Raw genomic sequence first — 27,030 nt, forward strand, 5'->3', positions numbered from 1 at the left:
GGGCACAATGAGGGAGACTTACCTTCGGGTGCTTGTTCCGGGTGCCACTTACCAGGGTCCAGCCCCAGTAGGATCCAGGGATACCTTCAGGACAAACGGCGTCGGCGAATGAGGAAAGATAAAGGGGAGAAAAAGAGACTTGATCCTCCTTGGTTTACACAGAAAGCCAATAAAGTCCATGACACCGGACTTGCTCTGTTCACGGAGGCCACAGGCACCCTATCGGTGGGGTGAAGACGCAGAGCGTCCCCTCCCCCGAAGACGCTAGGCGCCTTCTCAATTGAATCTTAGAAGCCCGGGCAGTTAAGTGAACTCAGAGGGTCCCTGTGCTCCAAAGAGTCATCCTTAAAAAACAGAGAGAGAAAAAGAAAAAAAGAATGACACGGGGAGACCAAGCTTCAGTGAGCAAGGCCCGAAACTTTATTTTTAAAAGGAGCTTTTACACCCTCAGTTGTACATAGAGGATAATGGAAGATACAGAGTAATGCAGGATTAGCAGTCCTTGACCCTTACTGAGAGCAGACTTTCTTTCTGCAATCTTATCATATACATAGGCTTTAGGGGATTTACATCATCTTCTGAGCAGGAGGCCTGTTAACATTTTTCTTCTGATAAACGTCAGTTAACCAGAAAACTTATTTTCTCTAAAGGTTATTCTTCTGAAGTTTGGCACCACTCCCTGAAAGCACTAGATAAAGTTGCATTTCTTTAGGGCAAAGGTGCAGTGGGCTATAACAAGGAAAGAATTTATTAACTCAAGGGTCTACAGTTAACATCAAGGCTACTACTTATTTTTTCTATATACGAACTATACTAATTAATATATTCCCAGGGACACAGTGGGTAAGGGATATGGAAACTTGGCAGCAAGCATTGGCTCAACAATGAAATCCTTCATCAGTTCTATTCTAATAATTTTTAACTCCCCGAAGAGCTATATACTGTTAGAATGTCTTAAGCTTTCCGTGCCTCTCATGGTTGGGAGGCTGTAAACAGTCACATACGTAGTTGTAAGAGTCTGGATAAACCTCTCAGGCAAGTTAGAAAGCCATCCAAGGGGTTTGGATAGAAATACTCCTATTGTGTCCAGGAGACTTACTAACTAGAGCTCTAAGTTGATTTCTTTCAGAGAAAGGTGGTCGGGGATAGACCCAGTTAATGTCAGAGGAGTTGGTAAGAGTCATAAAATAGTAAGACAGAACAGATTCTGGTTTGGGGGTAGATGCTCGACCAGGTCTAGGAGGTCCCTCGAGTCCTGATTCACCTTTCCTGTCAGGTCTTCTCCGCATGACCTTTGTCATGGGTGGGATCTCCCGTGGTGGCTCCCGGCACTACACAACAGGCCAATCAACTGAGAGACTACTTGTTGGGTAAGGAATAGTGACTTTATTCAGAAAGCCAGGAGACCAAAAAGATGGTGGACTACTGTCCCAAAGAATCATCTCTGATGAGTTAGAATTCAGGTTTATTTTACACGAAAAGATCGCTATAGCTTCTTTTCAAATATGGACTCACTGCAGTTGCTGAGTACCTGAACTAAAGTCATCAGAGAATACATACAGTGAAAAAGGTAAAGGATTTGCCACAACCACTGAGTCTGGGAAGTATGGCTCCACTATGTTCCTATCTTGTGACTTTTGGGTAAGATCCTTGCCATACACAATACATTGCTGTGTGTTTTCTCCAGGATACATACTCTGATACTACTGGCGAGATGTTGAGCTGTGAGGACAGTTTTTTTTTTTTTTTTCTTTTTTTACACTTGTGAAATTGGTGAGGAATCTTTCTAGAATGAATTCATGTTCTAAAGACCTAATAAATACATATATATTTGGCTTCTATCCAGTATGAATTTTATCATGAAGCCTAAGATGTTGCCACACTCATATTTGTATGGTTTCTCAGGAGTATGAATTTTCTGACCAACAGTAGGGTATGAATTTTGAAGACTTCTACCTTATACCACATTCACATACGTTTCTCTCATGTATGGATTTTTTGATGTTTAGTGAGTGCTGAGACCTAAGTAAAGGATTTTCCACACTTGAAACATTTCAAAGGTTTCTCTATATGTATTCTGCGATGACTTGTAAGGTGTGAATTCTGAATGAAGAACTTGCCACACTCATCACGTCTGAAAGGTCTCTTTCCAGTATGAATTCCCCAGTGAAGTTGAAGATGTGGTTTTTGACCGAAGACTTTTCCACACTCATCACATTTGTAAGGTTTCTTACCGGTATGAACTGTCTGATGAGTTAAAAGGGTTGACATTGCATGAAAGGCCTTGCCACACTCATCACATTTGTAAGGTTTCTCTCCAGTATGAATTGTCTGATGACTTAAAAGGATTGACTTTATACGAAAGGCCTTGCCACACTCGTCACATTTGGAAGGCTTCTCTCCAGATGTAATCTCTTATGACTTATGAACTATGAAGGTTGACGAAAATGCTTGCCATATTCATTACATTTGTAAGGTCTCTCTCCAAATGAATGCTCTGATGACCAGCAAGGTGTTAACTTCAGCTGAAGACTTTGTCACATATATCACATTTAAATAATTTCTGTCCTGTATGAATTTTCTGATGTCTCCCGAGGTTTGGGCTGTCAGTAAAGGCCTTGCCACACTCATCACATTTGTAAGGTTTCTCTCCAGTATGAACTGTCTGATGACTTAAAACAATTGACTTTACATGAAAGGCCTTGCCATACTCATCACATTGTAAGGTTTCTCTCCAGTATGTAATCTCTTATGACTTACGAACTGTGAAGGTTCACTAAATTGCTTGCAATACATTATATTTGTAAGGTTTCTCTCCAGAATGAATGCTCTGATGACCAGCAAGCTGTTCATTTCGCCTGAAGACTTTGTCACATATATCACATTTAATTAATTTCTGTCCTATATGAATTTTCTGATGTCTCCTGAGTTGTGACTTGTCAGTAAAGGCCTTACTACACTCATCACATTTGTAAAGTTTCTCTCCAGTATGAACTGTCTGATGCCTTAAAAGGCTTGACTTTACACGAAAGGCCTTGCCACACTCATCACATTTGTAAGGTTTCTGTCCAGTATGAACTGTCTGATGACTTAAAAGGAATGACTTTACACGAAAGGCCTTGCCACACTCATCACATTTGTAAGGTTTCTCTCCAGTATGTACTGTCAAATGCCTTGAAAGGATTGACTTTACACGAAAGGCCTTGCCACACTCATCACATTTGTAAGGCTTCTCTCCAGTATGTAATCTCTTATGACTTAAGAACTGTGAAGGTTGACTAAAATGCTTGCAATACTCATTACATTTGTAAGGTTTCTCTATAGAATGAACGCTCTGATGACCAGCAAGCTGTTCACTTCGCCTGAAGACTTTGTCACATATATCACCTTTAAATAAATTCTGTCCTGTACGAATTTTCTGATGTCTCCTGAGTTGTGACCTGTCAGTAAAGATCTTATCACACTCATCACATTTGTAAGGCTTCTCTACAGTATGAACTGTCTGATGCCTTAAAAGGCTTGACTTTACACGAAAGGCCTTGCCACACTCATCACATTTGTAAGGTTTCTGTCCAGTATGAATTGTCTGATGACTTAAAAGGAATGACTTTACACGAAAGGCCTTGCCACACTCATCACATTTGTAGGGTTTCTCTCCAGTATGAACTGTCTGATGCCTTAAAAGGATTGGCTTTACACGAAAGGCCTTGCCACACTCATCACATTTGTAAGGTTTCTCTCCAGTATGAACTGTCTGATGACTTAAAAGCATTGACTTTACACGAAAGGCCTTACCACACTCATCACATTTGTAAGGTTTCTCTCCAGTATGAACTGTCTGATGCCTTAAAAGGGTTGACTTTACACGAAAAGCCTTGCCACACTCATCACATTTGTAAGGTTTCTCTCCAGAATGAACACTCTGATGACCAGCAAGCTGTTTACTTCGCCTGAAGACTTTGTCACATATATCACATTTAAAGAATTTCTGTCCTGTATGAATTTTCTGATGTCTCCTGAGGTGTGACCTGTCAGTAAAGGCCTTGCCACACTCATCACATTTGTAAGGTTTCTCTCCAGTATGAACTGTCTGATGAATTAAAAGGATTGACTTTACACGAAAGGCCTTGCCACACTCATCACATTTGTAAGGTTTCTCTCCAGAATGAACCCTCTGATGACAAGCAAGATGTTCACTTCGGATGAAGACTTTGTCACATACATCACATTTAAATAATTTCTGTCCTGTATGAATTTTCTGATGTCTCCTGAGTTGTGACCTGTCAGTAAAGGCCTTGCCACACTCACCACATTTGTAAGGTTTCTCTCCAGTATGAACTCTCTGATGACTTAAAAGAATTGACTTTACAAGAAAGGCCTTGCCACACTCATCACATTTGTAAGGTTTCTCTCCAGAATGAACGCTTTGATGACCAGCAAGGTATGCTTTTCGGCTGAAGACTTTGTCACATATATCACATTTAAATAATTTCTGTCCTGTATGAATTTTCTGATGTTTCCTGAAATATGAGCTGTCAGCAAAGGCCTTGCCACACTCATCACATTTGTAACGTTTCTCTCCAGTATGAACTGTCTGATGACTTAAAAGGAATGACTTTAAACGAAAGGCCTTGCCACACTCATCACATTTGTAGGGTTTCTCTCCAGTATGAATTGTCTGATGAGTTAAAAGTTTTGACTTTGCATGAAAGGCCTTGCCACACTCATCACATTTGTAAGGTTTCTCTCCGGTATGAATTGTCTGATGAGTTAAAAGGGCTGACTTTGCATGAAAGGCCTTGCCACAGTCATCACATTTGTAAGGTTTCTGTCCAGTATGAATTGTTTGATGAGTTAAAAGTTTTGACTTTGCACGAAAGGACTTGCCACACTCATCACATTTGTAAGGTCTCTCTCCGGTATGAAGTGTTTGATGTCTTAAAAGGCTTGACTTTACACGAAAGGCCTTGCCACACTTGTCACATTTGTAAGGTTTCTGTCCAGTATGAATTGTCTGATGACTTAAAAGCATTGACTTTACACGAAAGGCCTTGCCACACTCATCACATTTGTAAGGTTTCTCTCCGGTATGAATGGTCTGATGAGTCAAAAGGGCTGACTTTGTATGAAAGGTCTTGCCACAGTCATCACATTTGTAAGGTTTCTGTCCTGTATGAATTGTCTGATGAGTTAAAAGTTTTGACTTTGCACGAAAGACCTTGCCACACTCATCACATTTGTAAGGTTTCTGTCCGGTATGAATTGTCTGATGCCTTAAAAGGCTTGACTTTGCATGAAAGGCCTTGCCACAGTCATCACATTTGTAAGGTTTCTCTCCAGTATGAACTGTCTGATGACTTAAAAGGCTTGACTTTACACGAAAGGCCTTGCCACACTCATCACATTTGTAAGGTTTCTCTCCAGTATGAACTGTATGATGCCTGAAAAGGATTGCCTTTACACGAAAGGCCTTGCCACACTCATCACATTTGTAAGGTTTTTCCCTGTGTGCTTTGAGGTCTTGCGTTACTACTGAAGGATTCATAAAGTCATTCCCATATATATTAGAAACACTGGTTTGGGCACAAGGAGGAATTCTTTGAAGTGGTGAAAATGAGAAACTGTTGTTGACAGACCTCTCAGCTTCATTATATTCAGAAATTATCCCGCCAGTTTGAAATATCTGCAGTTTATCCTGAAAGTTAAATCCAAGCCTACTTCCAAACGGCTTGATTCCTGCATCCTTTCCATCATGTGAATCTATTCCATCAGGCACATTTCCATTAAGGCTTACAGGTGTTCCTTTGTAATTTCTTTTGTCATCTCTCCCCTGACACTCAAAGTCACACATATTTTCCTGACTTTCCCAAAGATGAAAATGTTTGATTTCACAGCTTTCAGGTCTTCCCAGGATCAATGTTTGGAATATTTCTAGTTTATCACTGTTCACTTTGGGTTGTAAATGCTTGATCACATGTGTAGGAGAGATATCTACAAGATAAAAATAACGACAGGTATCCTGCTCACAATAATTCAAAAACAAATCTTTCATGTTGAATATATATTACACCAAAAGTAATACTTACCCCAAGTTGTGAAACACCACAATGATGACCTTAAGTTTTTAGAAACACTAAAGGAATAGAATTCTTAACTTAAGAAAGCATGATAACATAAATTCACCGTTAAGGTAGCCTAGTTTTAAAAACCATATGTGAAACACACTCATGTTGGACAATTTTAGTCCAACTATCAAAAGCACGGTATTTTTCTACCAGGACCCCTAGGAACGTATCAAACAACAGTTGCCTCAAATTGAAAAGAAAAATATTACACTATCATTGTATTCTGCATATTTACTGTACATTAATAAATTCTAAACAATATATAATATATTGTAACAGTAAAGAATCCAAAACCAATCTTACCCAATTAATAATTAACTGTTCATAATTGTTTGTTTACAATTGAAAACAAATGAGAAAATGAAGAATATGACTAAAACAATTCTTTGGAAACAGCAGTTTTCTAAATCTGCTATAGAACTACGTACCCAAAAACAAAAGGCATTTTCCAATGTTAACAAGTAGTATGTGTCAGTTGTATTGCAGAATACAGGCTAAAAGACCATCATCTGTACATGACATATACATTAAGACATAAAATATTCACCAGTTTTCTAACAGTCAATAACCAAAGCAATCTCTACCTATGCTGTTGTTCAGTCACTCAGTTGTATTTTACTCTTTGCGACCCCGTGGACTGTAGCCCACTGGACTCCCCTGTCCATGGGATTTCCCAGGCAGGAATAATGGAGTGGGTTGCCATTTCCTTCTCTATGGAATCTTCCTGACTCAGGGATCAAACCTGCATCTTCTGCATTAGCAGGTGAATTCTTTACCACTGAGCCACGAAGGAAGGCTTGTCTCTAGCCGTACACTATTCTTAATTACCTGGTTTAATGGCACCAAAATATAATAAATAAAATGTGAGTGCTTTGTGTATTTATTGACTACGGTCAGACACAATATTGCTGAAAAATGTTGCAAGTGAAAAGCATACAAGATGTAATGCAGTTGAGGTCTGATAGAAAACAAAATTTTGTAAAGCAATAATCCTTCAATTTAAAAATTAATAAAATTTTAAAAAGATATAATGTAGATAAAGTCATATCATAAAGAACATGACAGAATATAGATATTACCTTTTTTAAACAAAAGTAAATTTTGAGTATTTACTATAAAACATGCACTACTGTAAGCCAACTGACAGCACTAATTTGCTTTAAAAGGCTTGAGGTAAATTAACATGTTTTTCTCTAAGCAGAGCAGGAGACACACCAAATCGCGCACAAAGTGGTAAGAGAAGCAGGATATGAATCTGAACCTACAGACTGATAAAACTTATTTGTAAACATGACCACCCACCGAATGAATAGATTAGAAAATATAAAAAAAAAAAAAATACAAGGAACTTAGAAAGAAAATATCAAGGAAGATACAAGACAGAATTAGTCTGTTTAACTATTATTCAACCATCGTATCTCGAAATGGGTTGTGAGTCATCATGGATGCACAGAGTGATTTAGGTTATATCCTGAGAAACTTGTTCAATAAATGACCAGAAATCTTTACAGTGAGAGTATGTAAAAGGTGGAGGGATGCAGTAGGTGAGAACAGTGTTTCCATCCATATCAAGGTACTATGTGAGGAATGGTCAGGACTAAGAAAGGGCCTGTGTGGAGCATAGGGTACATAGGTTTACGTCAGATATCAGCTTGTGACCGCATGTCTTTGTGAAGGTAACTGAGAGTGCAAACTAATATACTGACCTTAAAAGAAAACAACTGATTTGGCAAGTTTATGGGCATTATATTATGGGTATGGGACAGAAACAAAAGAGATTTTAAAAAGTGACTGTGATATATGGAGAAAGCAGGATAATGCCTGTTATACTATTTACAATGTAATGTATCCAACCATGAATTTTGTAAGTTACAATGGAATGCTAATATTCAAGAAAAACATACACAATATTCCAGGATATTGTGTAAGAATCTTATCAGCAGAAATCAGAAGGAAAATCCAGGAAAAGGCTATCTAAAGCTGGGTTTCTCTGCCAAATATGATTAACCTCTCTTTTGGACATTTATTTCATTTCTTCTTCCACACACGTTCATCTCAAGATCGAGGAGTATCAAAGAAAAGAAGGGATTGAAACTGACTCTGGAGGATCTTCCCAGTTACAAAAGCCTTCCCGAGGCATCCAACTCCTTTTTGTAGAAAAAGGCTTCATTCTCCTAGACCTTCCCTGAGTTCAAAAGAGCAGATTCAAACAGTTACTAATACATAAAAGGATCATACCATGTTCAAGTGGGATTTATTGCAGGGATGCAAGATTTCTCAATAGCCATCAGTTAATCAGTGTGATACACCACATTAACAGTTGAAGACTAAAAACCATACGATTATCAATAGATGCACAAAAGGTTCTGACAAAATTCAAGTGCCATTTATGATAAAAACCCTTCAGAAAGTCAGCACAGATAGATCCTACCTCAACATAATTAAGACTCTTTATGTCAAACACACAGCTAACATCATACTCAACAAGGAAAAACTGAAAGCGTTCCCCTAAACAAAATGAGTAAGACAAGAATGTTCACCATTGCCACTTTTACTGGACATATTTCTGGAAGTCCTAACCACAATAATCAGAAAAGAAAAAGAAATAAAAAGGAATTCAAGTTAAAAAAAATAAGAAAGAAGTAAAACTGTCACTATGATGCTACACACAGAAAATCCCCAACATGACACCAGATGACTACTAGACCTCATCAATGAACAAAGTAAACTTGCTGGATACAAAATATATAGAAAACTGCTGCATTTCTATACACTAACAACAATATATCAAAAAGTGAAATTAATGAAATAATCCCATTCACCATCTCAGAGAAAAGAATAAAACTCTAAGGGATAAACCTACCTAAAAAGTCATAAGAACTGTACTCATAAAGTATAACATGCTGATGACTGATACCAAAGATGACACAAACAGATGGAAACATATACCATGTTCTTAGATTGAAAGAAGTAACACTGTCAAAATGACCATACTATCCAAGGCAATCGACATATTCAACGTAACTCTTATCAAATTAACAATGACATATTTCATAAAACAAGGAAAACCTTAATTTGTACCAAAATACAAAAGACTCTGATATCTAAAACGATCTTGAGAAGGAAGAACAGAGCTGGAGGAATCATGTTCCCTGAGTTGAGACTATACTACAACTGACAGTCATCAAAGTGAAAGTGAAGTCGCTCAGTTGTGTCCGACTCTTTGTGACCCCATGGACTGTAGCCTATCAGGTTCTTCTGTCCATGGGATTTTCCAGGCAAGAATACTGAAGTGGGTTGCCATTTCCTTCTCCAGGAGATCTTCCTGACCCAGGGATTGAACCTGGGTCTCCTGCATTGTAGGCAGACGCTTTATCGTCTGAGCCACCAGGGAAGTGGTATGATAATGGCACAAAACAGAAACATAGATCGGTAGAACAGGATAGAAAAGCCAGAAATAAACCAATTTACTTAGAGTCAATTATTCTATAACAAAGGAGGAAAAAATACAGAATGAAGAGGTCTCTTTAATAAGTGATGCTGGGATAAATGGATAATTACATGAAAAAGAATGAAATTACAACATTCTCTAACACCACATACAAAAATAAACTCAAAATGCATTAAACATATAAATGCTAAACCAGATACTGTAAAATTCATAGTGGAAAACAAATGCAAAACACTGACATAAATGTCAGCAAAAATTTTTTGGATCTTAGAGTCATGGTAATAAAAGCAAAATCAAACAAATGAGACCTAATTAAATTTAAAACCTTTTTGCAAAGCAAAGGAAGCCAAGCAAAGAACAAAAACACAACTTTTGGACTAGGAGACTATAGATGCAAATGATGCTACCTATAAGGGATTTATTTCCAAAATATACAAACACTTCATACAGCTTAATATCAAAACAAACAACCCAATCAAAAACTGGGCAGAAGATCAAAACAGGTATTTCTCCAAAGGAGACAAACAAATGGCCAACAGTCACCTGAAAAGATGTTTGACGTCTCTACTTATGAGGAAACGCAAATCAAAACCACAAAACTGTATCACCTCACACTGGTCAGAATGACCGCCATCAAACAGTCTACAAACAATAAAGGCTTGAGAGGGTATGGAGAAAAGAGAACCCTCCTACACTGTTGGAAGGAACATAAATTGGTACTGCCACTTTGGAGAATAGCATGGAGGTTCCATCAAGAACTAAAAATAGAGCTATCACATGAACCAGCAATTCCAATCCTGGGCATATATCCAGAAAGGATGAAAACTAATTCAAAATGACACATGCACCCCAATGTTGTTAGCAGCACTATTTATACCAGGCAAAACATGGCAGCAACCTAAATGTTCACTGACAGATAAAGGGATAAAGAATGTGTGGTACATATACACAAAGGAATATTGTAAAGTGAAAGTAGCTCAGCCGTGTCCAACTCTTTAAGACCCCATGGCCTGCAGCCTGCCAGACTCCCCTGTCCATGAAATTCTTCAAGAAAGAACACTGGAGTGGGATGCCACCTCCACCGCATAAAACATAATGAGGTAATGCCTTTTGCAGCAATATAGACAGACTTAGGGATTATTCTAAGTGAAATAAGACAGAGAAAGACAAATATCATAAGATATGATATGTTGAACTGAAACAAATGATACAAATGAACTTATTCACAGAATAAACTCACCAGCATAAAAAACAAAATTATGGTTACCAAAGGGGATAGGGCAGGATGGTGATGGGGGGGCAGGAAAGGGAGAGATAAATTGGAGTCTGAATATAAACAAACTAATATATATATAAAATAGATAAACAACAAGAACCTACGATATAGCTCAGGGAACTGTATTAAGTATCTTGTAAACTGCTGTATACCTGAAACACAACACTGTAAATTAACTATACCTAAAAAGTGGAGAAGGAAATGGCAACCCACTCCAGTATTCTCGCCTGGAGAAACCCAGGGACAGACGAGCCTGGTGGGCTGCCATCTATGGGATTGCACAGAGTCGGACACGGCTGAAGCGACTTGGCATGCATGCATGCAATGGAGAAGGAAATGGAAACCCACTCCAGTGTTCCTGCCTGGAGAATCACAGGGGCAGAGGAGCCTGGTGGGCTGCCGTCTGAGGGGTTGCACAGAGTCACATATGACTGACACGATTTAGCAGCAGCAGCAGCATACCTAAAAAGAATGGTTAAAACAAAAACAAAAACACCTCTTGTGGAAATGTTTAAACGATGTTCCAAGGGTGTAAAAACTATTAAATGGGGGAAGCAGTCTATGAAACAAGACATGTTGACAAAACTGAATATCCACCAGCAAAAGAAAATACTTACAATGCAGAGAACAACAGTGCAGCCAATAGCCTCATAGATAGAGAATGTGAACTTGGACAAACTTGTCCTGGGATAAATTCCCATACCATTTACAGACACTAAAATATATGGTCCTTGATATACATGAACGACACTGTCATGGTGCCCTTGACAGAGTCTCCAAAGGCAGAAAATGACCTGGAAAGATGTATCAGGTTCTCGTGATACTTTCTCTCTCATAATCCTAGAACATGCTGACCACTCTACTAGATAGCGTCAAGTGGTGACTTTGTACAGAGCAAGAAAATAACATTAGGAATAGTGTCCCCATCACAGTTTTCTGTTACCTAGTAAATCCACCGCACAGAGACTCAGCAGAGGCTGCCAATTAAACATAGGTGGATTAACACTGCAAGGAAACTAGATAAAATTTCAGACCCTCAGGAATATATTTCAAAGAAATTTAAGAGGTAAAATGATACAAAGTAAGGAGAATGTAACATCAGGAACGGTTGACATTCCCAGACTGGGTAGAGCAGCACAAGAGTAAAAATAATACAGCATGAAGGTCAGACATCACAGCATCTTGACATGGGACCATGCGCTCGACCTACAGATGCTCAGCTAAGAGCCCATGGGATTCACATATGCTCCCCTCATAGGATCTGGGATCAAAAAGACCATCTCTCTACCCACTCTCCGTACATTTTTCTGAGTGACAACCACAGAGGATCCAATCCACCAGCTTGGCCCAATCCTAAACAGAAAGAAAAAGCCCTTTTGAGGTACTCGTTTTTCTTTATATGTTGTATTATTGACTATTTTTACGTCACTCCCCACTGTCCAGAGCTTTTTCCCATGCTCCAATGTGGGATAATATTCAGATCTGAAAGAGAAATTCTGGGACTCCCTGGTGATCCAGTGGTTAAGACTCTGCATTTCCAATGAAGGGGGTGCAGGTTTGATCCTTAGCCAGTGACATAAAACAGACACAGCATCTGAAGAGGGTCAGTTTAACCTTGTGAAGCTGTGTCATGCCCGAGTCACCAGAACTCTCAGATGAAAGACATCAGGGCCTCCCATGGGGCACACAGGGAAAATGCAGATACCCAAGGGCAGCTCTGGAAGGAAGTCATTCTCACCCACAGACAGCAGGTTCCTGTAGGTCTCCAGCATCACATCCCTGTACAAGGCCCTCTGAGCAGGGTCCAGGAATTCCCACTCCTCCTGAGTGAATTCGATGGCCACATCCTCAGAGGTCAGTCGTTTCTGAAATGAAACCACATGTCACCAAAACGGCCATGAAAACTTCTCATTTTCATGCAAAAGAGAAAGCGTAGTAAGGGGTAAGGATTGACTTGGTTGAAGTATGTGCTCTAACAGATCCATGCAGGGGTATCTGGAGAAATTATTCATCTCTAATTTTAATTTCTTATGCTTTTTCATAAGACCTTATGAGATCCTCCAATTAATATGGAGTTTTCATCACTGCTCAAAATCCATGAAATATATATAAATAAAACTCAACACTGTATTGGCTATGCAGAAGTGTCAGATATTATGTTCTACCCAGTGAGCGCAATTCATTTTCTAGATGAGGTACAGCATGAGTGGTGTCTTCAGAGATGATGAAGTCCACGGCACTTTTAATGGAAAGGTCAAAAGTTTCAGCCATGACACTGATAACAGCAGCAAGGACCAGAAGTGTCTGAAGGCTTCTGGCTGCTCTAAATTACTGTATATTACTCTAAACATTAAACAAGTACTTTACAGGCAAGAACCTGCCATCAATATAATAGCTCATTAAAGAACGACCTCTTCCCACCTTACAGAAGAAAAACTGTGTCACAGACAGACACTCTGAGAAACTCAACTCAGATCAAGAAGGTAAGAAACGTTATACGAAGCACCTGAACTCAGAGGCTTGGGCTCAGCAACTGAAGCTTAAGCATCTAACAGTTAAGTAATACGGAGAACATTAAAAGTCCTTTGACAGAGGGCTCCTAAAGAAAACTTGAAAGAAGTCCAAGGTGAGCCTCTTCCCTGCCCCTCTTGTCTGCACGGGGAGCAGTTCTCGGGCCTTGGGCCTTCATCCCCCAAAAATGGACCTCTGCGCCATATTCGTCTCCACCCACTTCTTGATCAGGAGAACCTCCCTGCTGTTGAGTGATCACTGTCCAGAGTGGTGGTGAAGGACGGGAGACACTGACCGATGAGAGCCACAGCAGCTTGGGAGCCCCAGGTCCCCGGAACATCTCACTTATTCCTAGCCACAGCTTCCAAACCAGTGCCATTTCAAGGGACTCTGACACAGCAGCCAAGTTCACTGGAGCTGGAGCTGCCACAGCAGGGGTTGCTGGCTCCGGGGCTGGAAGTGGGACTTGTTTGGGACCTTCATCACTGTTAGGCCAGGAACTCTTCTCTGAAACAGTAGCTCTTCTACACCATGGGCTTGGCCCTCTCAAAGGCCATGGGGCGCTTTTGCTTGATGGTGGTCTAGCTCATCTTCTTCACGATGTGAAGGAGCTGTTTCCACCTCCCATAGTTCTTTCTCCTGTGTCTGCCCTGTATATTCCCTTTCCCTTAACTCCCCAGGCAGCCTGGGGAAAGTGGTGGGCTCACGGTTTGACAGAAGGAAAACAAATAAATATTGTATTAATATGAAAAAAACACAATGTTCAAGGCGAACAATGGGGAATAGCATGAAAGGTCATTACAGATGTGGATACAGAAACACAACTGATAGTAATTTACTACTTAAAACACCAATAGGATTGTTTAGAAATTTTCAAGGCCACAGATTATACTGATCACATAATTTCAACTCAAAAAAAAAAAGGTGATATGTAGCTTTTAAATAATGATGACTTCTATCTAAACTACAGACTTGCACATGAATGTATACATATCTATAAAAAATTAACTGAAATGAGAGGATGCGTCTCTTGACAGAAGTTTTTGGACAATTTTATATCATCCATTTATTCACATGTATTTCAGCATCTTTCAGACAATAAAAATGTATCCTTTGTACTCAGCTGAGTTTGTCAACAGCATTCTATACTAGGCTACCAAAAGAAAACTGGTAAAAATTAAAAAAAAAAAAAAACTTGAACTAAAATCATAATAAAATTACAATATACATGAAAACAAATACAATTTTATCTACTTAAATTTACATAGCAAGACATTAACAGAAGCCAAAGACTTTCTTTGCTTTTTTTCCCCATTAATAAAAGAGTGATTTGAAATTAGAAGAATAATTAGATCATGACAAAAAAAAATTACACCATTAGTAAAGTAAAAAAAACTTCTTGGAGAATTAAAAATCATGGCAAAAAAAGAATATGAAAAAAAATATAGTTATTAAGCAAGACTATCTCAAGAACCATCATGATGGGAAGGAAACATTCAAAATATTTCTTCTGAAATTACAGTGGCATGAAAGGAGCTGTCCAGGGTGTCTGTCCTTCACCACCATACGATGCGCATGAGCAGGGGCCACTAGAAAAAGTAACAGGAGGAAAAACACAGGGCAAGAGACACAGAGTTTGTCAGAGAGTTGAAACAGGTAGTACTCACAAACCTAAGGACATGGAAAGGTGAATAGTCAAAGGATGGGAAAAGTCCATCCTAAAGAGAGCAGGGGAGACTGTTATATCAGACAAAATAAACTGAAGAAAAAAAAAGTACAATGAGATAAATATTGTATAATGATAAAATGGTCAATTTACCCAAAAGCTGTAACAAGTAAAATATATATATATATACATCTTATATTAGATATGTTAGAAAAATGAAGCAAACATTAAGGGAAAGGAAGACAGAAATAGTGGCACAGGAATAGTATGATATTTCAATGTCCAGGTTGAACAGGCATGTACAGATCACACGGCCCAACAAAAGCATAAAACATGGGCATCTCAAGGACACACAAAACATTCTCTATGAGACACCACAGGTTAGGCCCAAATCAACAATTTTAAGAGACTGCTACCATGAAAGTATTGAGAGGGTAACAGGCAGGAAGGCCAGGGGTCTCCAAAAGGAGGAAGGAGCCTCCAAGTGTCAGACCTTTTTCTCTGTCTTAAGCGGCAGGAGGAAACAAACTAGCGATATTTTTTCCTTCTCCATATAAATTTAAAAAGAGGTTTCTCTTAAAATACTGTGTTGCCATAATGACACTTGGCTTCACCTGAAGTTAACTATTCTCAAACCTTGAGTGAACCAATGCCTTTCTCTTATGGAAGCGTTTATCTTAAGCTATGCTAATGTACTATATGCATTTACCCCAAACTGTCTTCAAGTCGGTTCCGCCTCTTGGCTCAGAACCTACTTGACAAACCACTATGTTATATTCGGATACTGCTCCCCTAATCTATGTAAACGAAACTATTTGTATGGTGATCTGCCCTTCTTCAAGATTCAAGTTAATCATTTTACGGCCCAGGATGAACCATTTGGTGCCAAGATTCTCCCCAAATGCATCTTATGGGTGAGGGGCCTGGTGCCATTCTGAGTTTTAAGACATTCCTTTCTTTCATTAACAGACTGCTAGTGACTAAAGAACATCCAGCTGAAGACTAGCAGGGGGGTACTCTTTCTGCCCCCTTCTGATGCCTATGTCAGAAGCTTTCTCTATCTCCTTTATACTTTAATAAACCTTTATTACACAAAAGCTCTGAGCCATCAAGCCTCGTCTCTGGCCCCTGACTGAATTCTTCTCCTCCAGGGCCAAGAATCCAGGCGTCTTTGCGTGATTCAACAACAACCTTTCAGGATCTTCCCTAACAATGAAATAAACACAAGAAAAAAAGAAAATTCCCCAAATGTGGACATTAAACAACTCACTCTTACACCACAAATGGGTCTAAGAAAAAAATCACATGAAAATTTTTAAATACAGGGATGAAAACGAAAAGACAACATTAGAAAATTTATAACACACAGAGAAGACTGTACTAAAAGCAAAGTCTGAACCGTTAAATGCTTACAGTAAAGAAGAGACAAGATCTTAAATCTGAAATCTATTTTTAGACCTTTAGGAAGCAGAAAACAGAAAACAAACTAAACTCAAGTTTAGCAGAAGGAAACACGTAAATAAGAAAGATTAAACCAGAGATACAGCAGAAAGAAGAAAACTATAAAAATCAACAAACCAAGAGTTGATGTTTTGAAAAAAACTGTATAGGAAAACCCCCACCTAGACTAAGGAAAAGAGAAAAAAAGATTCAAATAACTAAAAACAGATATGAAACAGGACTGATTACAGCTGAGGTCCAAGAAAGTTTCTAAAGATAAGGAAGTACTATGACCAATAATGCCGATAAATGACAGAATATAGGAGATACTGGCAAATTCTCAGAAACACACAAACTCTTTTACTTATTAAGAAATAAAAACATTGAGAAATGTTGAAAGTGAAAGTGTTAGCCACTCAGTCGTGTCTGACTCTTTGTGACCTCATGGACTGTAGCCCACAAGGCTCCTCTGTCCATGGAATTTCTCCAGACAAGACTACTAGACTAGACAGCCATTCCTTTCTCCAGGGAATCTTCTGACCCAAGGATAGAACCTGGGTCTCCCTCACTGCAGGCAGATTCTTTATGATTTGAGTCACCAGGGAAGCCCATTATACCTAGAGAGATTTAATAAATAGTCAGAAACCTCTAAGAAAAATACAGGACCAAATTCTATGAAACATTTACAAAAGAATTACCACTAAGCCTGCTAATTCTATGGAGCAAGCATGATTCGAATAGTTTGCTGATTTCCCAAAGACATAAGCAAGGAAAACTAGAAACCAATACCCCTGACGAATACTGATGCAAAATTAAAATACTTGCAAACCCACTTCAACACATATTAAAAAGATCTGGAGAAACAGACATAGAGAACAGACAGAGGCGGGAGGGGAGGAAGGAGAGGGTGAGATGTATGGAGAGAGTAACACGGAAACTTACATTACCATATGTAAAGTAGAGAGCCAATGCGAATTTGCAGAATGACTCAGGGAACTCAAACAGGGGCTCTCTAACAACCTACAGGGGTGGGAGAGGGAGGAAGGTGGGAGGGAGGGGACATAGGTATACCTATGGCTGATTCATGTTGGCATTTGGCAGAAAACAACGACTTCTGTAAAGCAATTATCCTTCAATTAAAATAGATAAATAAAAAGATCTGACACCATGACCAAGTGGAGTTTACTCATATAAGGCAAGGAGAAGTCAACATACAAAAATCAATTAATATGACACACTACATTAACAGATTTAAGGGGAAAAAAAATACAGGATCATCTCGAGGCAGAAAAAAACCATTCGACAAAAATTTGACAACCTTTCAAGATGGAACACTCAACAAGCTACAAACAATAAATTATACCAACATCAACATAATAAATGCCATTATGAAAAGAGCACAGCAATGGGGAAAGAATGAAAGACCTTTTCCTCCGAGGTCAAGAAGAAGGCAAGGATGCACACTCTGCATTACAGTTCAACAAAGCACTGAAACCCTTAGAGCAATTAGATGAGAAAAAGAAATCAAAGGTCAGCAAATTGAAAAAGAAGTAAATTTATCTTCTTTCCCACGTGACAAAGTTTCACAGGTAAAAGTCATAAAGATTACAAAAGAAACATGCTATATCAAAAAAGATTCTTTAATAACCGAACAAAGGATCAATCAACCAATTAACTCATTATCAAAACTGCCATGGAAATCTTTGTAGAAGCAGAAAAAAACATGGTGAAAGTTATAGAACTATTCAAAGAGCAAACAGCAAAACTCCTGAAGAAGGAAGATGGAGGTCTTTCTATTCCAAAACCTATTACAAGGTAATCAAGGTGATGTGGTACTGGTATAAAAACAGACAAATAAACCAACTGAACAGAACACAGTACTCAGAAATAATTCTTTCTATATATGTAAGGTATATCCACAAGGATGTATCCACAAGATACACAAAAGGGCAAGGACAATGTCAATAACCATGATACTGAGAAAATAGATATCCACCAGCAAAAGAATGAAGCTGGAATCTTGCTTGCGTTAAAAGTTAAAACATTTCTGTGTCAAAGGATTCAATCCACAGAGTGAAAGGACAACCTCTGAAGAATGGAGGTGATGAAAATTTCCACTTGCCAGAGACTTAGATTCATTTCATAGATTAAATCTGATGATCAACTAAAAAACCCTGTATCACTGATGTCTATTTCTGAACTGTCCATTCTATTAACAATAAGGATTTAAGGAGACTGACCCACATCTTTAGCTTGAACGGCCTTAACAAAGAACAAACTGCCCCTAATTGACCTGATTCCCAGATTTCACCAGCTATTGTGCATATTAATACCTGACTTCCAAGTGCAGTTTCCTTACCCTGGTTGACAGAGAGCAGACAGAGTGTCCAGGTGGGCCCTAAGCAATCCCTGCTGCCCAACAGCACTAAGACCCCATCTCCAACCCGTGGGTGAGAAGTCCTGCCCAGGACGGTGCCCAGGGGAGCCTCCTCACAAGGGCCAGGTCACCGGGTCATGGGGAGACGGGATCTAAGTGGAGACGACAGGCCCTGAGGGAAGGCCCCGGATGAGCGTCTGTATACAGGAGTCAGACAGGATACTCCAGAGTCAGACACGATTAACAAGTCCAGAGCAGGGCATTTCAGGAAGGACAGACTGAATATGACCTTACCTGAGAAAGAGCCATGCCTGACTCCTTTTCTTTCCTCTTCCTCAACTTCAGGGATTCCTCAGGCAACACAAGTCTTCAGAGTTCTATCATGAAAGTTGAAAACAGGCCGCTTAATGCTTAGAGTCAGCACATCCCCTTTCTGAGCCCCAGTGACACACACAGGGCAGCCCTCACTGTGTGGAACAGACAGTCCTCTGTGGCCACCGTCTCAGGAGGGACTCAGGAAGGTCAACTCCCGCAGAGAGACCAACATGGGACTTTCCCACACTTTCCCTCGGATCGCAATCCCCTCCTGGTGAGGCCTCAGGTACACAGCAAGCAGGGGCCACCTCTGCTGACCCCACGACCCCCTTCAGGTCACACAGCAGGCCCTGGTCCAGACCCACTCGGAGCAGAGTGCCCCCTCCTCAGCTCAGATCTCAGCCCTCAGGACTGGGAGGACTCAGAGTCCTGATGCTCAGTGAGGGAACCAGACTGGAATCAACTGGGGCACCTTAAACATTCTCGAGCTGTGGACCAACACAAGCTACCTGAAGGGGAATCTCTGGTCAGAGGGTACAAAACATGGGTATGTAAAATGCCTCATCAATGAAACGTGAAGCCTGGACTGAGCACCATTCAGAGGAGCAAAGCACCTCCCAACTCTCTTTTTCATCCCAGCCTTACTAAGGTGTAACTAACAAAAATGGTATAAACGTACTGTGTACCAAGTGATCATGTGATAGATTCATACACTGAATAATTATTACAGTGGAGTAAGTTACACTTCCATCTATGAGTACACTGTATTATTTCTCTCTGGGTGAATTTCAAGTATACAGAAACACTACCAGCAGCATGCAGTACCTCAGATTCCCAAAACTGAAAATCTCTACTCTTTGCCTAACAGTGCCCCATTTCCCCCTCCACCCGGCTCCTGGTAACAGCCTTATTACTCGATGGCTCTATCAGTTTGACAAGTCTAGTTTCCACATACAGTGTCTGTCCTCCTTTGTCAGGCTTCTTTAACTTGGCATAATGTTCTGTAGGTTCATTCAGTTCAGTTCAGATCCTTGATTTTTATATACAGAGAAAAAAGTTCATGAATATACAGTATATAATAAGTATTTCCATACAACAATTTGGTTACCTATTCTTTTGTCAAGAGACATCTGGGCTGTGTCTATGCCTTGGCTACTGCAAATCCAGTCACACATATGGGACTGCGGGCATATCCCTGAAAAACCAATTGCTTTCCCTTTGGATATCTGTCAGAAATGGGTTTGACAGACTGTAGGCCTGTTCTATCAGTTAAGGAACTTCCATTTTATTTTCCAACATACCAGTACCATTTACATTACCACCAACAGTGCAGTTAAGATTCCGTGTTTTCTGTACTGTGTCTCTGTATGTGCTTATTTTGGGAGGGACAGGAGTGGATAACAGAGAACCCAGCACTGGCCTGGAAGCAAGAGAGTTGCAGCTGCATCTTCCAGAGGACGAGCCTCCAGGATGCAGATCACTGTGGTATCGCTGCCCTCTGATTCTCGGAGCCATCTTCCCCTACGTCACAGGACTTTATGACTCTTCGCAGGTTGGGCCCAGAGATCCCTACTGAGCAGGACCACCTTATAACAAGCATTCTGTGATCTTAACCTTAGTACTCCTATTTTCCCAGAGGGACTCAAACAAACTTAAAAACTTTCATGGTGTCCAATAGAGTGTCCACAGAGCCCATGATGAGCCTCTAACCCTCTTATACAAACACAAAGCATTCCAAGCCCTGATAACTCACGCATGAGGCAAAATACAAAAAAGGACAGCCAAGGATCCACAGACACAAGGCACCATATTTTCATTTACAGTGAGTGATCCGGGTCAAACACTGAAATCTCCAAAGACTATGAAAAACAGGGATCATTCCAATGATGCACATGGCCCACTGAGACCTCAGCATCTTCCAAGGAAACACTCCAGATTCTCTTGGTATCTTCCCAAATGCACATGAACCTTTCTTCACCGGCAACCCCAAGTACACAATGATACCAAAGTTGATGCAAAAAATGACCTGAGATTTTCCCTGTTACTCTATGGTGCCTGCCTGCTAAAAGAGCCAACAAAAGCCAGGGCGTGGAGTGGATGCTGGGGGCACCTGCTAGAACCAGCCCCTCAAGCCCAAGGCTCCCATCCTCCTGCACCCACAGGTGCCTGCGGGCTCAGCCCAGGCCACAGTTCTAACACTGGAAAAGACTTCTCCTGGCTGAATTCCACGTCCTTCATTGCTGCTCACGTGTGGTCACGAGTTATCAAATCCAACCTCTGCAGGCAAGTGTCAGCCTCAGCACTGCTGTCCCGGGAACACGAGCTAAGGCATTGGAACCTCAAACCATTCCATGCAGGCTCTCCAACAAACCCTCTCCCAGGTTCTCCAGCCTGAACTGAGACATTCTTTTCCAACAGATCCGCACCTGCCTTGTCCCTGAAACTACACATGGGATGGGCGCATGCTCCATTCACTGGGCTCACCTTGATGCCCCCAAGTACTGCCACAAGCCTCCTGCAGACCCCACCAGGCTCCCTCCGCTTTCCCCATTTGTCTACCTCTCCTCCCTGCATGACTGGACTAAGCAAGACTAAAGCGCACTGGGGTTTCTTGGCAAAGGGGATCACAAGAGGAGTGCCCACGAGCTACCACCCAAAGGACACTGCACGTGCAGTATGAAAATCAAGACACTGGCCCTCCTGGGAAAGTCTGCCACCACCTGGGGACACTATGGAGTCCACGTACAAAGGCATTTGAGATGAGGAAGTCTCAAAGCAAGGGTCTCCAGGTCTCACTCTCTCCTGTTTTCCCTACCCACACCTACTTGGAAAATATTCTAGCCCTTGGGACGGTGGAGGGCGGGCGGCGTCTCCTTCCTGCCCTGTTAGGTTTAGCATTTCTGCTCATCCTCAGCGCACTGAAATCACAATCGCTGACACTGAGCACATGAACTCCTAGAAGGCAAAGCTGCTGTCCATGATGGTGACTGGTCCCTGGATGGACAGAGCTTAGATCTGGGGGCTGCAGAGGACGAAACACAGCAGACTAAACATGGGGACATCTTAGCCCACTGCTTGAGGACACCAGTTCTATAAGGCTTTGGGGGATTTTCTATATTTTTTGGCTCTTCTTTTGAGTAATTAAGTAGTCACATGGGGTAAAGATCAATTACAGCTGAAATGTCCAGAACATGGGAAACATCTTCATCACCTGTCCTGTGCTCTTGGTCGTCCCTGAGGATTATTCAACCCAACCCATAGTCCTGTCATCTAAAGACATTTCCAGTATCAGGTACTGCAGCCACGATGGGAAGAAGAGGAACACTATGAGCCCTGAAAAGAGGGGAACCAGGAAGGACGCAAAATAACCCTTGAAGAAGGGCATTAATTTCTGCTGATGGCAACTGATACAGAGGCAAAAAACCTGGGTAACATGAGAGAGACTGTTAGGAGGCGATGAGGAGACCTCTCTGAGCCTAGACTTGAAGGGTGACAAAGGGCCTGAGACAGGGTGACCTGAAGGTGAGAAAAGGAACTATGATGTCAGACAGAAATGGTTTTGGTATTTGGAAACAGAGAAAAGGTAAATGAGACCAGGACAGGCTGAACCACGGGCAAACGGTCAGCTTGCAGGATGAGGCTGGAGACTCTTACAGGGCCCTGAGCTTGACAGAGGGCTGTGGAGCCACAGCGAGGAGGCAAGCTTTTGTCCCAAGAACAAATGAAAGCCAGTGGACATAAAAAAAATCTCCCTTCAGATTTAGCCTTATTCATAGAAGTCATCGAATTCTGAGCCTGTGATCCTGCCTCCATCCTACAGTTTTCCTTATCGTTTTTCATTGAGGGAGGACTGGGATCTATTTAAAATTCTAATTACCGCCAGACACTCCCTCCAAACCAGAACTGCCACACACAGACACACAGCCAATTTGGCTAATCATTTCAGGGGTCAGTGTTGCTCACACTCCGAGTTTCCAGTCTAGTCTCTCATCTCCATGTTACAAGTGGGCTCCCTCGGGGCCAGATTGAAGCCGTTTATGAGAAGGTCTAAGCTGAGTGAAGAGAACCAGGTATAACTGATTAATGAAATGGGAGGCTGAAGGGCAAGGGGGCCAAGTTTGTCCTTAATGCCCAACCTATTTAAGACCAGGAACATCTGTCATGTATCTGAGCAAAAGAAACTTTTCTTTCAAGATTGGGTCAAACTGATACCGAGCAGGTAATTCTTTATTAGAAGATTGCAGTAAAATATTTTAAAAATACAGAATTGCAAATATATATCCACTGGTACAAAAAACACTAGAAATAGGATCTGAGCAATCTTTTTCATCATGAATAGAGAGGCTCTGTTGGAAGGTTCCACGTCAATCCAGCCCATCCTTCCTCATTCGCACAGAAAAGTCAAAAAGGGATCTGAGGGAAACATCTTCATATCACCTCACAGCTCACGTGTTTCACTGATCATACAAAATGGAGAAAACAGACCATTACACCAACCAGTTAAATTAGGTGCTTTTTTTTTCTTTTTTTGAAAGGAAAGACTGAAGCATTTTATTTTGTTGGTTTTATCATGTTAAATGTTCTTTTATTTTCCCATTTCTCAAAGAAATGCCTTTAATTTTACAAGATCTAATGTCATACCTCCGTTAGTCTCTGGTAAAGAGCTGAGACCAGAAATATCCATTTGTGTGTGCACACATAAACACATACACACAATTCATGTGTTTGGTAAAACCACAGTTGAAAATATGTCTGTTTTATTACACGATGGCCCATACATAAAACCCTCCAAGATGTATTTCTCTGTGAATTCAGAGAAAGGGAGGCGAGGTAATCTTTGCTTATTAACTTTAATTTTTTCATTTTCCTCATTTTTAAGTATTATAATTGGAGGATAATTACTTTATAATATTGTGATGGCTTTTGCCATACATCAACATGAATTGGACATGTGTCCCCCCCATCCTGAACCACCTTGCACCTCCCTCCTCACCCGATCTCTCTGGGTTGTTCCAGAGCACAGGCTTTGGGTGCCCTGCTTCGTGCATCGAACTTGCACTGATCATTCTATTTTACATATGGTAATATACATGTTTCTATGCTATTCTCTCAAATCATGCCACCCTCGCCTTCTCCCACTGAGTCCAAAAGTCTGTTCTTTACATTTGTGTCTCCCTTTGTTGTCCTGCATGTAGGATCGTTGGCACCCTCTTTCTAAATTCCATATATATGCAGTAATATACAGTATTTGTCTTTCTCTTCCTGACTTATTTCACTCTGTATAATAGGCTCTAGGTTCATCTACCTCATAAGAACTGATAAACGAGGTGACATTATTGCTAAGTATGGCACAAAAGAGTCTAAGATGATTTACTACTTACCAAAGAAAATTTCAAATGTACAAGATGAAGGGAAGGAAGCACCAGGCAAGGAATGAATCGGAAAAAAATTTTAAAAGAAAAAATTGTGAATTAGTTTTAATCTAAAAATCTGGTGTTAAAGTTTAAAAAAACACTGAGAATAATCATAATCAGAAAAGGATGATAAGAGTAGAATACTGGAAACTAAAAAAGCTTATTTCTGAAGTTAAAAATGATTACAGAAACTGAATGAATGAAGACCTATGCCACAAAAAGCACCATATATATAGAAAGGAGAAAATGTGAATCCATTAAAAAAAAAAGTGTTCCTTTAAAAATGCTACCCAGTAGTGATACAGTGGATGAGAATCTGCCTGACAATGCAGGGGACATGGGTTCTATCCCTGGTTCAGGAAGGTCCCAAAAGTACAAGCAACTAAGCCTGTGCACAACTACTGAGCCTGTGCTTTAAAACCTGGGAGCCTCAACTCCTGAGCCCACGGCACAGAACCGAAGACAACACAGCCAAAAAAATTAAAAAAAAAAAAAAAAAGCTACCACAGAGTGACAGAGTCAATCATTTCTTGCTCCAGGTGTCTTCTTCCCTGACCTCTATCTTATGATAGACAAGGGAAGGGGTTCACTCACAACTCAATGAATCAAGCCACTGCCCCAGGCTCAACAGGGTTTGCAAATGAAAAGTCATCTTCTGCCCCAAGTAATAAAATAAGACACAAGCCTTATATATAGACAGGAGTTTTGAAATTCTCAGCCTCCTCTGTATAACTAAAAAAATCATCTGTATCCAAACAACTGGCCACACCTGGATCGAGCTTACCCCTCTGTTCACCTATCTCCCTATTTCATCTGAGTCTCCGTGTCTCTTTCTCTCCCCCTCTGCTCTCCTGCTGTTCCTGTCCTATTTCCTCCCTCACACGTGTCCTGTCTCAGGCTGCTGCAAATCGTTCCCCCTCGAAATGCTCTCTCTCCAACCTTCCTGAGTCTTTCAAAAATCCATACCTATGTCTGCCTCTTTCTTCCCCCATTTCGGCTCCCTCTCTGCGCTCCAGATTACTCCCCTTCTCTCGCTGTGACTCTCCCTTCCTCCCCACTCTCTAGCAGGCCATGTGGCTACGCTTCCTTCCAGCCCTTTCTTCCTCTGCTCCTTACCTCTTGCTCTGCCAGCACCACGATAAAACCGGCCACCTCAGGCTGAGACCTGAACCCTTGTGGCGGGACCCCAACCGGATGAAAATACAACTCCGGACTCTAACACAAGAGGCTGGATTCAAACCCGGCCAAAACCCAGTTAGGGACTCTCCACCTCTGACGTCCCTCATCGCCCTTCGCCTCCCCGCTCCCATCACTGATACAGGGCAGTTCTCCCTATGCTGGAGATCCGGTTTTATAATTTATTAATACTTCTCTATTTTACTCACTTGGCTATTTTCAAGGCTTAATCTCTTTGACTTGACTATCCCTTTGCAAGTCCCTCAGCCATTCTCAGGGTTCCCATTGGTTCTCCCTGATGCTTTTCTCCTCAGTTTCAGTTATTTCTCTCAGTCCTTCTGACTCTGCTTCTCCTGATCCTCCTGCCTCCTGAATTTACTGAGTGGGCGACAGAACGAGACCCCCCCGGACCGGAAGATCACCTTTTCCGACCGAGCTGAACTGGGCATGGAACAGCACTGACTGTCACATGGCTGGCCCAGGTCACCTACCCTACGCGGGGTGAGGGGACGGGCTGACAGGAAAGGGGGTGCCTGCGGGTAGAAGGACCGGCCTCAGGAGACGCGAGGACAGAGGGGCTGGGAAGGAGGGGGCTCAGGAGCGGGGCGGGCTCTCCGGAATCCCGGGACCAGGGAGAGGGCGCGGCCTCTCCGGGAGCGGGGGCGACGGGCTCTGCCTCCAGCGGTCGAGAAGGCGACGCGGCGGGGCGCGACTCCAACTCGCGAGAGAGGACTTTACTTGGCGAGGCCAGAGGTAAAAAAGGGTTTTAAGCAGGAAAATGTCGCCAGAGGCGGTGTCTACGCGAACCGAGGGCCGAAACCGCCTCAGCAACACTTCAAACCCAAACGAAAACATAACTGGGCCGCAACGGCAGCGGCAGCGTCTATTCGGGGCCGAGCACCGGGTGCCAGGGTTTTCAGGTCGCTGGCAATTCCCACACCATGAAGACGAGTGAGCGGGGGCGGAGGTGGGGATTGGAGGGGTGGCGAGCTCTGCAAACTTACTCTAGAAGCAAGCTTAGGCGCCGCTCGGGGACCTCTGTTCCGCGCTCTCCAACTTCCGGCTCTGGGTGAAAGGGCTTTTGGTATTAGAGCCGCGGCTTCCGACCAGGGGCGGGGCGAGCACCCGCTGTGCGCAGAGTTCGTGGGAGGGGCGGGCCGCGGAGGGGGCGGGGCCTGTTACCTTGACAGCACTAAGTTACCCTCTGTAACACTGCTCAGGTAAAAGCTTCAAGTTATGTCGGAAGCCAAGATACTTCCTCTTAAGACTAAAAGGGTTT

General features: G+C 41.5%; 1 protein-coding gene across 3 annotated transcripts; it reads right to left on the reverse strand.

Annotated features, from left to right (window-relative positions):
• Positions 1 to 397: 397 nt before the first annotated feature.
• LOC102416083 (zinc finger protein 665) lies at positions 398 to 26,920 on the reverse strand. 3 transcript variants are annotated; one of them, XM_025270145.3, is made up of 4 exons: positions 26,756 to 26,869; positions 19,141 to 19,223; positions 12,591 to 12,717; positions 398 to 5,991 (listed from the first exon to the last, which is right to left on the reverse strand). In XM_025270145.3, exons 2-4 carry the CDS (start codon positions 19,153 to 19,155, stop codon positions 2,777 to 2,779), a joined length of 3,357 nt encoding a protein of 1,118 aa, XP_025125930.3. In that variant the 5' UTR covers positions 19,156 to 19,223; positions 26,756 to 26,869; the 3' UTR covers positions 398 to 2,776. The 3 variants fall into 3 exon arrangements, with proteins under 3 accessions (XP_025125930.3, XP_044787408.2, XP_045019220.1); XM_045163285.1 differs by lacking the exons at positions 19,141 to 19,223; positions 26,756 to 26,869 and adding exons at positions 12,154 to 12,205; positions 13,584 to 15,820 and having other exon boundaries at positions 5,815 to 5,991; XM_044931473.2 differs by lacking the exon at positions 19,141 to 19,223 and having other exon boundaries at positions 26,756 to 26,920.
• Between the last annotated feature and the right edge of the window lie 110 nt (positions 26,921 to 27,030).

Source organism: Bubalus bubalis, chromosome 18 (assembly GCF_019923935.1).
Source record: "Bubalus bubalis isolate 160015118507 breed Murrah chromosome 18, NDDB_SH_1, whole genome shotgun sequence".
Classification (NCBI taxonomy): Eukaryota; Metazoa; Chordata; class Mammalia; order Artiodactyla; family Bovidae; genus Bubalus; species Bubalus bubalis.